Raw genomic sequence first — 17,767 nt, 5'->3', positions numbered from 1 at the left:
TACTCCAGTACGGATTTCTGTTTAATACGACAATAGTTAGTTCGAAAATAGTCCGATTTTGTTCTGGGTATCCAGATAAGTTACAAGGGATAAGCTACAAGTAAATTACAGTTTTCACTTGCATGTGTGTGCTCCAAAATGTTATTGTAAGCAATAAGGTCATTTCAGATTTTGACACCAAGGGAGCCCCGGGAGACATTAATGTGCATCCCAAATTTCACCCCATTTGCTAATGCACTGGTCAAAAGTAGTGCACTATATAGGGAATAGGTTGCCAGTTGGGACAAATTCTTAAGCTCTCCTGTAGTTGTCATACCTCTTGTTCATCCATGTGTGACCTAGCTGGACAACCGCTTGTATTCTTTGCTTGTTGATGAATTACAAATTACACTACTGCCATCTAGTGTATACATCTGGTTAGCCTAAGGTGTTCTTTGAAGAGGTATATTTTGAAACCTTGCTTCCTTCCTTTGAGTAAGAATAGCTTTTATTGGTGTAGGTGAATACTACGAGGTGGAAACCTTGCTTTCACCTATCCAATCAGGTTAGTTGGATCAGTGAATGCTACAGCCCCAATCACTGTAGTGCCCTTCTTCCTCAGTGCTCTCCCCACACTTCCAATCTTCAAATCCACACCCCTCCCTCAAAAGGAACAGACCCAGGTGACCACACACAGGGTACTTGCTGGTTTTTGACAGATGACATTTATTATTTCGCCAGGCATCTGACATTAGATCTGCTACAGTACAGAGTCAGCCATTTTAGGGAATGACATCTACAGCAAAACTCCAGAGGGGAACCCAGGACTGGTTTGAATACAAACAGCTTCTTTCAACAGAACAATTCAATAAAATCAGAGCAGGGCTGCATCTGAAAATGGCACCCTGTTCCCTTTATAGTGCTCAACTTCTGAACAGCATCCATGGGTCCTGGTCAAATGTAGTGCACTATGCAATAGGGTGCCATTTTGGATGCATCCCCAGGAAACATAACAGGCTGACTCAGGGCCAGGGAGAGGGGTTCTGTTCAAAAGAGATGAGTGCTGTTAGAACACAGTCTCCCAATTCTGGTCATTTGTTACCCATTCGGGAGCACAATTTGGTGATCAACAAAACAAACCTTCAGTTTATTTCTTTGTATAATACTGTTTACGTATACACATATTGTGTTGGCTGCTGCTCCTACTACTTTAACATTCAATAGTCCCAGCAGACAGTGGATCCAATATATCATTTGACAGTTAGTTCAGCTCACACCAATCCCAAATAGGCCAGTTGAAATGTACAGCAAAACTGACACAAACACGATAAACCACCGTACATAGGGGTCTTCCCAGACCAGGATTGGGAGAGCTTTACAGTACAGGCACAGATAAAAGGCTCCTCTCTTCCTCACACTTCAGACTATTATATAAAGTATGTAACTACGGTTACCAAGTGTATCTCACCTGGAGTCCAGAACAGAAGCCCTCTATGGGTCATAGGTGAGCAAACAACTTAGCAGCAAGGGCATTAGGTTAGTTATTAACTTATTAGAGGGAATAGCATCAAGTGGAAAATCATACAATTGCTAAATGACGAGTAGTGGACGAGTGAAGAGAGTCAGTGTATCCTCAAAGAGACATTGTATTTGCACATAGAGAGTAAGGAAGGACTAAGTGTAAAGACTAAGGAAGCAGAGAGGTGACTGACTGAAGGTGTTTTGCTAGTGGCAACAAGAGTAGTGTTAGTTAATGTACAGTATCCAGTTCACAGGTCAAGTACAAGAGAAGTTTCATGATTTGGTCACCCATGGAAAGCGGGTGCTGAATTCAAAGCAAAAGAACATCAAAACCGAGCGACTTAAGGGGGTGTCAGTTCACGTAAAGCCACGTTGATATCACGTAAGGGACAGCAGGGTTGAGGACAGTGGTTCTGCTTACAATGCAGAAGAAAGGCTTCTCTTCCTTTGCTGGTCCGGGTCTGGTCCGAGAACCAGGTCCGGGTCTTGAAGGCCTGCGACAAAGCCCGGTCTTTACCTTCCTCTCATCTAATTTCCACACCACTCCCCCAGCACAGAAAAACACTCAAGATCTGCCTCTATTTGTGTTTGTGTTTGTGTGTGTGTGTGTGTGCGTGGGCTCACTCCATACTTGATACGAGCGGAGACGGAAGGATGTCTATGAAGCAAAAATAGGGTTTATTCTGCACAGGCCAGTGCTACGGCCACACAGGTTAGACTAGATACATTTAGCTAGGGATACATTTTCTAGGGATAAATCTACAGTATCTCACTTTGGAAAACGACTACAGCTACTTTTGCTGAGATAAGATTCCATTCTTGGGGACTGTTGTCTTGGTTATAGTATGTGGGGGCTGGGGGTGGTTTCCAAGGCTAAGGGTCAGAGGTCAAAGTGCTAGTCAGCAGCATCCCAGGTTTAGGGTCACGGTGGGAGGTCCCGGCCATGTTCAGTTACTGGCCACCTCATCAGCTGTGTCCGCCGTCGTGTCTAAGGTGCTGTCGAGTCCGCCCCGGGCACGCCAGATCTTCACTGTTCGATCACTATCAAATTACAGAGCAGAAAAACTGTGTTACAGCAATGGCTGTATCCAGGCTATTGTGTGTGTTTGTGTGTCTGCCTGTCATTCTGTCTGTGTGGTTCTGTGACTCACTCAGATGCTGTGAAGAGGTGGCTGCTATTGGTGGAGATGCCGTTGATGGGGCTCTCGTGGCCCTTGAGTTCCCCAAGGGCCCCCAGTGTGTCTGCGTGCCACAGCTTGAGCACCCCTCCTCTACAGCCGCTCAGCAGGGCCGGAGAGCCAGGCACCACACCCAGGGCACACACCCAGTCACGATGGGCGTTGGGCACTTGCTGTTAAGACATAGACGACATAGTACATACAGATTTTGTTTTCCATTCAACTATTTTGCAGGTTAGCAGTGTTTTTCAAACAGCTTCCCAGTTAAAATACCTGGCATCGCGCCTCCCCAAAAGCATGATTCACCAAAATAGTTTGTAAGTTTTAGGTATTTTTATTAGATTTTTTAAGGGGTAGATCAGCTTTAATACTGCAGATAGATTGTAGCTTCCATCAATGTAATTGTCTGCATAATTTCCAATCCCCCATATATTTTGGGGTAAATATATTATATACAGTACCAGTCAAAAGTTTGGACACATCTACTCATTCAAGAGTTTCTTTATTTTTTACTATTTTCTACATTGTAGAATAATAGTGAAGACGTCAACACTATGAAATAACACATATGGAATCATGTAGTAACCAAAAAAGTGTTAAACTAATCAAAACATATTTTAGATTCTTCAAAGTAGCCATCCGTTGCCTTGATGACAGCTTTGCATACTCTTGGCATTCTCTCAACCAGCTTCACCTGGAATGCTTTTCCAACAAACTTAAAGGAGTTCCCACATATGCTGAGCACCCGTACAGACACTGTTCTTGTTTTGTTTCATGTTCGTTTTCCATTAAATGTTCACTCCCTGTACTTGTTTCTCATCTCCAGCGTCGGACATTACAGAATGCTGTGGTAGCCATGTTGGGTAAGTGTGCCTTGAATTCTAAATAAATCACAGACAGTGTTACCAGCAAAGCACCCCCACACAATCACACCTCCTCCATGCTTCACAGTGGGAACCACACGTGGAGGTCATCCATTCACCTACTGGGTCTCACAAAGACCCAGCGTTTGGAACCAAAAAACTCAAATTTGGACTCACCAGAACAAAGGACAGATTTCCACCGGTCTAATGTCCATTGCTCGTGTTTCTTGGCCCAAGCAAGTCTCCTCTTCTTATTGGTGTCCTTTAGTAGTGGTTTCTTTGCAGCAATTCGACCATGAAGGCCTGATTTACGCAGTCTCCTCTGAACAGTTGATGTTGAGATGTGTCTATTACTTGAAATATGTGAAGCATTTACTTGGGCTGCAATTTCTGAGGCTGGTAACTCTAATTAACTTATCCTCTGCAGCAGAGGTAACTCTGGGTCTTCCTTTCCTGTGGCGGTCCTCATGAGAGCCAGTTTCATGATAGCGCTGGATGGTTTTTGAGACTGCACTTGAAGAAACTTTGAAAGTTCTTGAAATTTTCCGGATTGACTGACCTTCATGTCTTAAAGTCTTTTCTCTTTGCCTATTTGAGCTGTTCTTGCCATAATAATCAACAGAGAGTTGTGAATGGTACGTTACCCCATTAACCCTCCTCAGGACTTGAAACGGTCCCACAAACTGCGGGCTCAGCTTCCGCGGGCTCAGCTTCCTCAGCGTTCCAGATCTCCTCAGCGCACCGAATCCACTCGTCCACCGCAGGAGCCTCGGTTTGGCTCGGATGCCAAGGTGCCAGGGCTGGCTGATACCCCAACACACACTGGAAAGGAGTGAGGTTAGTGGAGGAGTGGCGGAGGGAATTCTGCACATACTCCACCCAAGGTAGAAAATCCAACCACTCCCTCGGCCAATCCTGACAGTAACACCGCAGGAACCTGCCCAACTCCTGGTTGACTCTCTCCACCTGCCATTTGCTTGAGGCCGATACCCGGAGGTGAGACTGACCGTGACCCCCAGGTGTTCCATGAACTCCTTCCATACCTGTGAGGTGAACCGAAGGCCATGATCTGACAATATCCTCCAGGATCCAGTAGTGCCAGAAGATGTACGTAAAAAGAGCCTCCGCCGTCTGCATGGCCGACCGAAGCCCAGGCCGAGGAAGGAGGCGACAAGCTTTGGAAAACCGGTCCACAACGACGAGAATGGTGGTGTTCCCCTGGGAGGGTTGTTGTGGAACCGGCAGGGGAAGGAGTTTTCCATAAGGGAGGCGTCTGGGTGTCTTTGATTGAGCACAGATGGAGCAGGAAGAGACGTAAACCTGGACGTCACTAGCCTAGATGGGCCACCAGTACTTCTCAGTTAGGCAGGCGATGGTACGGTCTATCCCAGGATGACCCGACACAGGTGCCGTGTGCGCCTAGGAAAGGAGACGGTGCCGCACATCTGTGGGCACATAGGCGAGGTTCTCCGGGCACTGTGCGGGTTCCGTACGCAGGGCCTGCCGTATGGCGGCTTCCACGTCCCATACAAGTGGCACGATGATGCGGAACGGAGGGATGATAGGGGTCTCCTCTCCCTGCCTCTCCTCTACATCTACAGAGGCGAGACAGGGTGTCAGCCTTCACATTCTTCGAGCCTGGCCTATAGGAAATTGTGAATTGGAACCTGGCGAAGAATAGAGCCCACCTGGCCTGTCTCAGGTTTAGCCTCTTTGCTGCGCTGATGTACTCCAGGTTGCGGTGGTCCGTCCACACCAGGAAAGGCTGTTTGGACCCCTCCAGCCAGTGTCCCCAAGCCTTCAGAGCCTTCTTGACCACCAAGAGTTCCCGGTCCCCTACATCATAGTTCCTCTGGGCGGGGCTCAGTTGCTTAGAGTAGAAGGCGCAGGGTCGCAGCTTTGGAGGGGTTCCGGTACGCTGAGACAGCACTCTTACTTCAGAGACATCCACCTCGACGATGAAGGGGAGTGAGGGGTTGGGATGTGCCAACACAGGAGCAGTGGTGAAACGTGCCTTCAGCGTCTCAAACGCCCTCTCCGGCCTCCGCCGTCCAACGAAACCGCTGGGGACCTCCTCTCAGCAGGGAGGTAAGAGGCACGACCATCGCGCTGAAGCCCCGGATGAACCCCCGGAAATAGTTGGCGAACCCCAGGAATCACTGGACTGCTTTCACAGAGTTAGGGATGGGCCATGACCCGACTGCGCTGACGCGTTGCTCCTCCATCTCCACTCCCTCCGTGGAGATGAGATAGCCCAGATAGCCAAAGGACACGGACCACTCTCCTGTTTAACATATAGACCATGCTCCAACAGTCTTCTCAGCACAGACCTGACTAACGAGACATGCTGGACTCGGTCAGCAGAATAGACCAAAATGTAATCTATATCAACCACTATGCCCCTTCCCAGCATGTCCTGAAACACTTTGTTGATGAAGGCCTGGAAAACTGAAGGAGCATTAGATAGGCCAAAGAGCATTACGAGATACTCGTAATGACCCATGATCGTGGAAAAAGCAGTCTTCCATTCATCGCCTGCACGAATGCGCACCAGATTATAGGCGCTCCTAAAGTCCAGTTTTGTGAAGTACTGTGCCCCGTGCATTTTTTTCGACAATGGTTGGAATGAGGGGTAAAGGATAGCTGAACTTGACGATGGCATTCAGTGTTCGATAATCAGTTCAAGGGCACAGTACCCCATCTTTGTACTTGACAAAAAATAACCTTTTTATTTTTTTGATTTCACCTTTATTTAACCAGGTAGGCTAGTTGAGAACAAGTTCTCATTTGCAACTGCGACCTGGCCAAGATAAAGCATAGCAGTGTGAACAGACAACACAGAGTTACACATGGAGTAAACAATTAACAAGTCAATAACACAGTAGAAAAAAAAGTGAGTCTATATACATTGTGTGCAAAAGGCATGAGGAGGTAGGCAGATTTAGCAGATTAACACTGGAGTGATAAATGATCAGATGGTCATGTACAGGTAGAGATATTTGTGTGCAAAAGAGCAGAAAAGTAAATAAATATAAACAGTATGGGGATGAGGTAGGTAAAATTGGGTGGGCTATTTACAGAGAGACTATGTACAGCTGCAGCGATCAGTTAGCTGCTCAGATAGCAAATGTTTGAAGTTGGTGAGGGAGATAAAAGTCTCCAACTTCATCGATTTTCGCAATTCGTTCCAGTCACAGGCAGCAGAGAACTGCAACGAAAGGGGGCCAAATGAGGTGTTGGCTTTAGGGATGATCAGTGAGATACACCTGCTGGAGCGCGTGCTACGGGTGGGTGTTGCCATCGTGACCAGTGAACTGAGATAAGGCGGAGCGTTACCTAGCATGGACTTGTAGATGACCTGGAGCCAGTGGGTCTGGCGACGAATATGTAGCGAGGACCAGCCGACTAGAGCATACAGGTCGCAGTGGTGGGTGGTATAAGGTGCTTTAGTAACAAGACGTATGGCACTGTGATAAACTGCATCCAGTTTGCTGAGTAGAGTATTGGAAGGTATTTTGTAGATGACATCGCCGAAGTCGAGGATCGGTAGGATAGTCAGTTTTACTAGTGTAAGTTTGGCGGCTTTGTTGCGGAATAGAAAGCCGATTCTAGATTTGATTTTAGATTGGAGATGTTTGATATGAGTCTGGAAGGAGAGTTTACAGTCTAGCCAGACACCTAGGTACTTATAGATGTCCACATATTCTAGGTCGGAACCATCCAGGGTGGTGATGCTAGTCGGGCGTGCGGGTGCAGGCAGCGAACGGTTGAAAAGCATGCATTTGGTTTTACTAGCGTTTAAGGGCAGTTGGAGGCCACGGAAGAAGTGTTGTATGGCATTGAAGCTTGTTTGGAGGTTAGATAGCACAGTGTCCAAGGACGGGCCGGACGTATACAGAATGGTGTCGTCTGCGTAGAGGTGGATCAGGGAATCGCCCGCAGCAAGAGCAACATCATTGATATATATAGAGAAAAGAGTCGGCCCGAGAATTGAACCCTGTGGCACCCCCATAGAGACTGCCAGAGGACCGGACAGCATGCCCTCCGATTTGACACACTGAACTCTGTCTGCAAAGTAGTTGGTGAACCAGGCAAGGCAGTCATCAGAAAAACCGAGGCTACTGAGTCTGCCGATAAGAATATGGTGATTAAAAGAGTCGAAAGCCTTGGCAAGGTCGATGAAGACGGCTGCACAGTACTGCCTTTTATCGATGGCGGTTATGATATCGTTTAGTACCTTGAGCGTGGCTGGTCACATAGAGTGGTGGATAAAACTCTGCTGGAGACTCTCCTGTACATAGGTCTCCATGGCCTCGGTCTCCGCATAGGAGAGGGGATAGACATGTCCTCTCGGGAGGGCTGCATCAGACAACAGGTCAATGGCACAGTCCCAGGGGCGATGGGGAGGTAGGCATGTAGCCTGGGTCTTTGAAAAAACCCAGTGCAGATCCTGGTGCTCCTCCGGGAAATCCACTTGAGGTGCACAGTCCGGACTGTGCAGTGGCGTTGACAGACACTGCGAGACACCTCCCCTGACACTCCTGCAACCAACCCAGCAGTCTTCTCTCGGACCAAGAAATAACGGGGTTATGCAAACTCAACCAGGGGAGACCTACAACAATGGGGTGCGTGTGGGTGTTTATAATCAAGAAAGTGATTCAGAACAGATCACTTTGAAACAGAAACAGTAATGTGATGTACGAGACCTGTCCGTATTGGACGATTATCCAGGGCTCAAACTGGAATGGGTGACTGTAGGGGAACCAATGGAATGCGTAATGCAGTGGCCAGTGCGCTATCTAAGAGATTCCCGGCAGCTCCGGAATCAATCAGAGCTAACGGGAGTGAAGGGCTAGGGTACTCAGGGAATTTAATGGAAACACACTGGTTGATTTGACAGACAAGGAAAGGAGACCTTGCCTCCTACCTGAGTTGGTGCAGGGGAATTCCCTGGTTTGTCACCTCCTAATGGATAGAGAGCAGGTCGGGGATAAATTACCCACTTCTCCACAATAGAAGCAGAGACCCAGATTCCTCCTTCTCCTATGCTCTGCCTCGGGCAAACATGCCGAGCCCACCTCCATTGGCTCTGGCCACAGAGCAGGGTAGCCATGGGCTCCGAATTCCACACAGGTCTTCTTCGGGACTGCAGGAGGTTGTCCAACCGGATCACCATGCTGATGAGCTGGTTGAATGACAGGTTGACATCACGGCTGGCTAACTCCAGCTGTACCTCCTAAACGGCGACCAGAGCCGACTCGTTCCAATCGGTGGAGGCTGCGATGGTCCGGTACTCCAGGGCGAACTCCGAGGTGGTCCTAGATCCATGGCGTAGTCGGAGTAGACGCTCAACCTCCTCTCGGCCCTCCACAGGATTATCAAACACAGAGGGGAAGAGGAGGGTGAAGCGCTCGTAGGACTCGACCTTGGGTCCGCCCGTCTCCCAGACCGCGGCACCCCAGTCCAGAGCCCGTCCGTTCAGTGCCTAGATGACGGTGGCAACCCTGTCTCTTCCTGAAACAGCCCCGGCGTAGAGAGCGAGGTACAGATCGCATGTAGAAGGAACCCCTTGCATCTTGCTGGTGCGCCGTCGAAGCGCTCCGGGAGGGACAGGGGAATACCACAGACCGGCTCAGAGGGAATGGAGGTTGGTCGTGGTGTGGGAGCTGGTACCGGGAACGGTACTGGAGACTGGAGGGACTGCACACTCCCCTCCAAGCGCAGGATGGTTGCTAGCACACTGTCCATGGTGATACCGAGTCTGGAGAGACAGTCCTCGTGGTGCTGTACTGTCCCTACAAAGGTCGCCAGCTCGGCCTTTCCTGCTGTCTTCATTTTGCGGGTCGGTTATTCTGTCACGCTGGTATAAAGGATTTGGAGACAGGCTCAGGAATACACGATAGGGTTTTTTAATACACCCAAGACAAACACGTATACAAAAACACTGGGCTGTACCCAAACAAAAGAGCGAGGGTAAACCTCGTTGAACGACACGGGACGATACCCGTAATACACAATATATAAAGCACGCAGCATAACAGCTGCACCAACACATAGGTGCTCACACGACCAACGGACATTGGAACAGAGGGCACAGATATAACATATTAATCAGGGGAAATGGGAACCAGGTGTGTGTAATCAGACAAGACAGTCCGGTGTTGATGATAATGAATCCCGTTCAGTGAAGCCTAGAAAGCCAGTGACGTAGACCTCCGGAACAGGTGAATAGAATGAGCAGCAGTACCGGGGGAATCTGTGACAAGTACGTTTAACAAGGCACACCTGTGACTTGAAATGCATTCCAGGTGACTACATCATGAAGTTGGTTGAGAGGATGCCAAGAGTGCGCAAAGCTGTCATCAAGGCAAAGGGTAGCTACTTTGAAGAATCTCAAATATAAAACATATTTTGATTCGTTGAACACTTTTTTTTGTTACTACATGATTCCACATGTGTTATTTCATACTTTTGATGTCTTCACTATCATTCTACAATGTCGAAAATAATAAAAAATAAAGAAAAACTCTGGAGTGAGTAGGTGTGTTCAAACTTTTGACTGGTAATGTGTATACATACCTTTTAAAAATATATTTCCCTTTATTATTTTCCCCTAACCCTACCACCCATCCCCTAATTGGAGTAAACTAACGGACATAAACACTTAGGCTTCTACTTCCTACTTCTACTTCCAGTTTATACATACTATAGATATTTTACAGACACAATGTATTTTACAATAATTATCTTTTGTTTGTTTTTAATCTAATCCTTCAGCTACCATCAACCCCTCCCATCTATCTCTGAAGCCCATCCAGTTTGATTTCTATTTTGCCATACATTTTTAACTGTGCTGTTTCACAAAAGTTATGAACCTATATACGGACACAGTATATTTTATACTAGTTATCTTGTTGTTTGTAATACCACCCTTCAGCTCCACTCAACCCCTCCCATCTATTTCATTTTTTTCTTTCTATTTTACATATAGTTTTGAACTGTGCTGTGATGTTTCACAAAAGTGTTTCACACTGAACCTTTCTATTATCATAGTTTCTAGAGATTGTAAATTTAAAAATGTTTTTTTTGCCTAAAGTATTATTATGTTATTGATTGAGTTACTATGACTTTTCAGGTCACCCAGTAGTGCTATCTGCAGAATTAGCTCCAGGTAAATGTAGCACTTCTTCAACCATTCCTGGACCTGTGACCAAAAACAAGCTACATGTGGACAGTACCAAAATAAATGATCTAATGATTCGGTCTCTTCGCAGCAAAATCTACAGAGCTGGGAACATTCTATTGGCTACAATCATTTTGTAGAATAATTTAAATAAAACAATTCTAAGTTTTGAATCCAGAGTTGTTTTGCGTATGAGATCATAAACCATGTGCCATGGAATCGGTACATCAAAAATCTCTTCCCAACTATTTTGCAATCTATATGGCACAGCTGTCAATTTTTTGGTCCTTAAATAAAACTGTATACTTTTTTATTTATCACAATTGTCTTTAACCAATTCAGTCTTTAATGCAGGACCGACAGACAAGTTCCTTACTTTTTCCACCTACCACTTTCCTCTTCTATTTTTGTGGTAATGCTGCAAATAGTTGGTTGTAATTTTGGGTTGAGCAGACATGTACACATATTTTTGTTAGCTGCATGTGTGACATAACTCCACCAGTCCTATTTATGATATAATTTACAAAGATTATACCATTAAAAAAAAATTAAAAAATTAATTTAAAAATAAATAAATTTGAGTTTAACAACAATATTTGTTATATTATTTGCTCTGTCTTTTCTGGTGGATTAAACTGAAATTGCAACCAACTTTCTATAGCTCGTTTTAAAAATAGCGATATTTTGGAGATTATTTAATTTTCAAATAGCCGAAAGTGAGAGGTTGTAATCTGAATAAAGGGCAAAAGGCCATTCTTGAACATGGGGTGAGACATTCTTACTAAACAGATTTTTTTTTTAATGACTGGATTCACCAAAATAGTCAGTGACACTTCCCCTTTCCCCTCTGTTACCTGCAGTAAGTCTTTGCGGTCTAGGTCCCACTTCTTAATGCCGTTGTCCCTGGAGCCGCTGAAGAGGACGTCCCCCTGCACCACCAAGGACTCGATGCCATCGTAGTGGGGAGGCTCAAAGTTGTGTGTGGGGCTGATAGCACCCAGGGCCCCCTCTGTCACGTCAAACAGCTGCAACAGACAGTCCATCAACAACACTAGACAAGTCACAGCAAAGCGTTAGCCAGGCTAATTCCTATTGCATAGAAAACAAATACAAGAGCCAACATGATCCATATTCAAACATGAGACAACATGCAGAAAATGATCTCTGACCGAAACTTCAACACAATAAAACCATGTAGAGATGTAATATGGTGTGTGTGTGTGGCAGTTATCCTTTCGATAACGAATATACGCAGAACAGCCACACGCCATAACACACTCTCACACACCTTGATGTAATGGTCCTTGGATCCGCTGATGACCAGATCCTGACCGTTCCCACTCTGGTCCACAGTCAGACACATGACTGGACCCAGGTGACCAGTCAGCTTCCCTGTGGATACAAATCTGACCAAGAGAGAGGGAGGACAGTGGGCCTTTAACATGATAGCAATCTTCTGAGAAGCACTGCTTTATGGCAAGACACTCACTAAGAGGACAGGCAAAGATCAGCAAGGGAATAGATCAGGGGTACTCAACTACTATATGAGAAGGTCCGGTCACACAGATTTCCTAGGTAGCAAAGGTCCGGATGGATATTGTCATTTATCGTCGTAGTAACAAACCTTGCAACCCATACGACCCCAAACGGTTCACACCCCTCTTGTTGGCCTGGAGAAAATATATATATTTTTTGTGATTATTTTCTAACAATTATACACATTTTGCCATGTCATATGATACCGGAGGGACTCAATTAAATTTGGGGTTTTATTAGTCATATGTACACGGAAAACACATGGTATCACAGGAGGTGAGTGGCACCTTATTTGGGGAGGACACGCTCGGGGTAATGGCTGTTAGTGGAAAGGTATCAAATACATCAAACACATGGTTTCCTTGTGTTTGATGCCATTCCATGTTTGCCGTTCCAGCCATTATTATGAGCCGTCCACCCCTCAGCAGCCTCTTGTGCATGGTATACATCCTCCAACGAAATGCTTACTTGCAGGTTCGTTCTTGACAATCCAACAACAGGTGGTCAGTCCAGTTCAAGTCTTCAGCAGTCTGATGGCTTGTAGATACCAACAGGCTCAGAGACAGTTTCTATCAGACTTCATGCTCCGATACCGTCCTACCGACGATAAGGGAGAGGACAGCTTGTGGCTGTGGTGTATGGGGTCCTTGATGATGCTGCGGGCCTTCCACAGGCACCATTTTGACTAGATGTCCTGGATGGTTGAGAGCACAGTCCCAGTAATGTACTGGGCCATCTTCACCACCTGCTGGAGGGCCTTGCGGTCATGGGTGGAGCAATTCCCATAGCAGGCCATGATGCAACCGGTCAGGATGCTCTCCATGGTGCAGCAGTAGTGTTTGGAGAGGACCCGGGGCGGCATGCCGAATTTCTACAGCCGCCTTAGGAAGTAGAGTCACTGTTGCGCCCTCTTGACAAGAGTGGTGGTGTTGTTGGTCCATGTCAAGTCCTCTGTGATGCAGAAGCAGAGGAACCTAAAACTTGTCTCTTCTGCTTCCTGAAGTTAACAATCGACTCCTTTGTTTCGCTTACGCTGAGAGAGAGGTTGTTGATCAATGGGGGGCCCCTTGGGGGTCGGGGTCCCTGGGAACATAATCTGGCCATAATAATTACAATATTCAGATAGCTGGTTAGACTAACTTACCTATCTAGCCAACATGGGCTAGTAGTTGTTCAACTGGACTTTTCTGACATGTTATAAATAGCTTACTAATGTCTGCAGGGAATTAAATAACACAAGGAAAGCGGCCCATTCACCACCAAATTTAGAAATTGCACCTTACTATTACAACTCTCAACAGCAGTAAGCTGAAAGCCAGGCTGAATTCACCCCCCCCCCCAAAAAAAAAAACATGCAAGTAAAACTAAATGCATGCTCTTCAACCGATCGCTGCCTGCACCTGCCCGCCTGTCCAACATCACTACTCTGGACGGCTCCGACTTAGAATACGTGGACAACTACAAATACCTAGGTGTCTGGTTAGACTGTAAACTCTCCTTCCAGACTCACATCAAACATCTCCAATCCAAATTTAAATCTAGAATTGACTTCCTATTTCGCAACAAAGCATCCTTCACTCATGCTGCCAAACATACCCTTGTAAAACTGACCATCCTACCAATCCTCGACTTTGGCGATGTCATTTACAAAATAGCCTCCAATACCCTACTCAACAAATTGGATGCAGTCTATCACAGTGCAATCCGTTTTGTCACCAAAGCCCCATATACTACCCACCATTGCGACCTGTACGCTCTCGTTGGCTGGCCCTCGCTTCATACTCATCGCCAAACCCACTGGCTCCATGTCATCTACAAGACCCTGCTAGGTAAAGTCCCCCCTTATCTCAGCTCGCTGGTCACCATAGCAGCACCCAACTGTAGCATGCGCTCCAGCAGGTATATCTCTCTGGTCACCCCCAAAACCAATTATTTCTTTGGTCGCCTCTCCTTCCAGTTCTCTGCTGCCAATGACTGGAACGAACTACAAAAATCTCTGAAACTGGAAACACTTATCTCCCTCACTAGCTTTAAGCACCAACTGTCAGAGCAGCTCACAGATTACTGCACCTGTACATAGCCCACCTATAATTTAGCCCAAACAACTACCTCTTTCCCTACCGTATTCATTTTTATTTATTTAGCTCCTTTGCACCCCATTATATTTATTTCTACTTTGCATTATTTCTACTTTGCACATTCTTCCACTGCAAATCTACCATTCCAGTGTTTTACTTGCTATATTGTATTTACTTTGCCACCATGGCCTTTTTTTGCCTTTACCTCCCTTATCTCACCTCATTTGCTCACATCGTATATAGACTTGTTTATACTGTATTATTGACTGTATGTTTGTTTTACTCCATGTGTAACTCTGTGTCGTTGTATGTGTCGAACTGCTTTGCTTTATCTTGGCCAGGTCGCAATTGTAAATGAGAACTTGTTCTCAGCTTGCCTACCTGGTTAAATAAAGGTGAAACAAAATAAAATAAATAAATGTAAAATAAAAATATATAATATATATATATATATGTATATACTGTATATTATTATAATATACAGTTCAAGGTCCGGATCGTGGTCTGCCAGTTGAGTATGACTGGAATAGACATTCAATACAAGCAGTAGTCTCTAGATATATTATAGATCAGCACATAGTAGTGAGAGAGAAGTTTTCTGAAGACAATGCCTTTTTTCAGGCCTCTTTGGATTTGTTTGTCAAAATGTCCGGGGTGCCGTGCTATACCGTACCTTCTTAGGTCCCAGACTCTGACAGAGTTGCCGGCGGCGGCGTACAGGACAGAGCCGCTGGGGTTGAGTGCGATCTGGTTGATCTGGTTCTCTCCTGCCGGGATGGTGACAGTCCGGTTGGTGCTGGACGCACAGGCGTCGCCCGGGGTCACCTGACCAGAAGACCTGTAGAATACAGAGTCGTGGGTGTCAAATAAAGTTACCATATATGGGTGTCATAGATGTTATCATATATGGGTGTAATGGATGTTATGTATATTTGTATAGCCTTTCAAAAACAGTTACGCCATTGACACTCACGTGAGGGTGCGGATGCACTTGGCTGAGTCTCGGATGTCCCAGACCTTGATGTAGGAGGTGGAGACGGTGAAGACCAGGCTGGAGCTGTAGCGGACTGACACCACATTGTTGGGGTGACCTGTCAGGGACATGATCTCCTGACCTGTCACTAGGTTCCACACCTTACACGTACGGTCTGGAAGGAGATGAGAGGAGAGGAAGAGATGAGAACTGATCTCCACAATCTGTTTGCTCAAATCACATCACGAGAGCATCTGATTATATTTCTGTCTCAATTTCTGTGTCACAATGTCACTACTAGTGGTGCCAGTCCAGTTACAATACTGTGTCAGCCCCATAACAACAACAATCTATCGGTCCTGTCCAGTACACATTTATCTCAAGTGATTAACTTTTGCTCAGTCTGTGAGACAGGAGACATTATTGATACATTGGACAATTGACCTTTGGAGCCGGTGAAGAGGAGGTCATCGGTAGAGTCAACACACAGCACGGCTTTAGTGTGACCCTCAGCCACGTGGACACACTGCAGTGTTGCTGACCGACTGCCCTTTGAGGAAGGCACTGGGTTGATCACCCCTCTGGGGAGGAAGAAACCATGCATGAAAATGTCAGTAGGGCTCAGAGAACGGATAACCACCGTTTAAGGCTTCATACACTGCAGTAAGACACAGAAATAATTCAATACAAGATTAAACATGCACCCACAAGTCCCCCACTACAGGCACACATGCATACCGTATACAGTACATAATGTACATGTACCCACTTGGCCAGTTAGCAACATGCTGCAAATCAAAATAAAAAACTAACGAGAAGCCAGTGACAGTGTCCATCCACAAGCATGGTCAGGCTGACAAAAACTAAACCAAAAACTGAACAGAACCATCCAGAGATCCAGAGAAAGGACTACCTGTCAACCACAGAGGAGCCTCTCTCCTCGCAGCTTACCACACATCAACACACTGGCAAGAAGGGAGACATTGTTGGCAACTGACAGAGATTTTCAATAGCTGTCCGTCCTTCTTCACTTTAACACAATCCTCCTACAACCTTGCAAGTACTTTCAGTTGAGTCTTGTACAGTTATTTGGGTGACAACAAAAAAACATTTGGTAGTCACAACAGGTAAGTCACTATAGCGTGAATACAAACGTGAACAGAGGGAAAAAGGCCTACATATTGTAGTGTACATTTGGGAGAAGAAACGGTCCATTCTGTGGACAATTAATATTTTCTAAAGTCTAAATCTCACTAAAGGAGAGATGACAACGTGTGTCATGTCATGTTATGTCTTGTTCCTGTTCTTTCTCTTCACTTCGTTTCCGCCTGCTGGTCGTATTAGGTTACCTTCTCTTCCTTTCCTTCCCCCAGCTGTTCCTCATCTCCTTTAACTACCTCGTTGACCCTCTCCCACCTGTTCCCTTTTTCCCTCTGATTAGGTCTCTATTTCTCTCTCTGTTTCTGCTTCTGTCTTTGTCAGATTCTCGTTTGCTTCACCCTTGTCCCGTCCTGTCGTAATCTGCCTCTTCATCAGATGCTACGTGTGATCAGGTACCTCTGTCCTCTACAACCCGCGCCTACCCGGAGAGACCAGCAGTCTGTTGCCGCTAACCCTGCTATTCTCCTCTGCTGCTAGAAGGGGACTCTCCTGTAAAGATCATAGGACAGCCCTCTCTGCGGGTTGTCTATTTTGTCAATCGATACATCTGAAGAGGATCTATGTCTTCCCTGTGTTTTGACATTAAAAGACTATGTTTCTGTTAAACCGCTTTTGGGTCCTCACTCACCTGCATAACAACGTGTCCCAAGTGGTTTAGATGTGTCCCCTGACGTGAGAGAGTGTGCTCAACAATTCCAACACCTACCTAATGTTTATACCTAATGTATGCAGCATACCTGTAAACAATACATTTGATTGGTGATTTATTATATTATATTTGACTTCCAGAGCTTCCTTAGAGTGGCGCCCGTAATTATTGGGTCCCTTGATAAAGATGAGCAAAAAATAAAATACTGTATAAAAGAAATAATACAAATAATGAGCTGTTTTGGAGAACACATTGGGAGGGATCTTAGAACATTCCTCCATACTGAATCTATCCAGATCCTTGATACCCTTTGTTTTTTTCTTTATTACTTGTTAAACAAAATCTCTTCTTCTGAGCAATTGTATTAGTATTAAATAATATAACAGTACAACACATTTGAGCATACAATATACAATGCTCAGTACTTGTACTATTTATTTTATTACAATACACTATGCCTATTACTTGTAACTTATGCTTATAACTTAACTCAACTTCCTCTTACTTACTCCTGCTGTCTTAGACTCCTGCTGTCTGTCTGCTCTATCCAAACACCCTGTCAGACGGACAAATCTGTTGCATTGACTACGTGGGCGGTTAGAGGGGAAGGAGGGGGGAGACGGGGTGCTGGCGTCGGAGTTCCTCG

General features: G+C 45.7%; 1 protein-coding gene across 2 annotated transcripts in view; it reads right to left on the bottom strand.

The window, feature by feature from the left end:
- Window positions 1-681: 681 nt before the first annotated feature.
- Window positions 682-17,767, bottom strand: part of LOC115109674 (kinesin-like protein KIF21A) — a 70,276-nt gene continuing 53,190 nt past the window's right edge. For both annotated transcript variants that reach the window (XM_029634880.2, XM_065009869.1), the window contains 7 exons: window positions 15,756-15,892; window positions 15,312-15,486; window positions 15,012-15,176; window positions 12,013-12,130; window positions 11,579-11,749; window positions 2,652-2,851; window positions 682-2,541 (listed from right to left, as the gene is read on the bottom strand). In XM_029634880.2, the coding sequence (XP_029490740.1) occupies window positions 2,448-2,541; window positions 2,652-2,851; window positions 11,579-11,749; window positions 12,013-12,130; window positions 15,012-15,176; window positions 15,312-15,486; window positions 15,756-15,892 (1,060 nt within the window). In that variant the 3' untranslated portion in view covers window positions 682-2,447. The remainder of the gene's footprint in view (window positions 2,542-2,651; window positions 2,852-11,578; window positions 11,750-12,012; window positions 12,131-15,011; window positions 15,177-15,311; window positions 15,487-15,755; window positions 15,893-17,767) is intronic.

The sequence above is a fragment of the Oncorhynchus nerka genome, linkage group LG25 (assembly GCF_034236695.1).
Source record: "Oncorhynchus nerka isolate Pitt River linkage group LG25, Oner_Uvic_2.0, whole genome shotgun sequence".
Taxonomy (NCBI): Eukaryota; Metazoa; Chordata; class Actinopteri; order Salmoniformes; family Salmonidae; genus Oncorhynchus; species Oncorhynchus nerka.
This window is presented reverse-complemented; position numbering and strand designations above follow the sequence as displayed.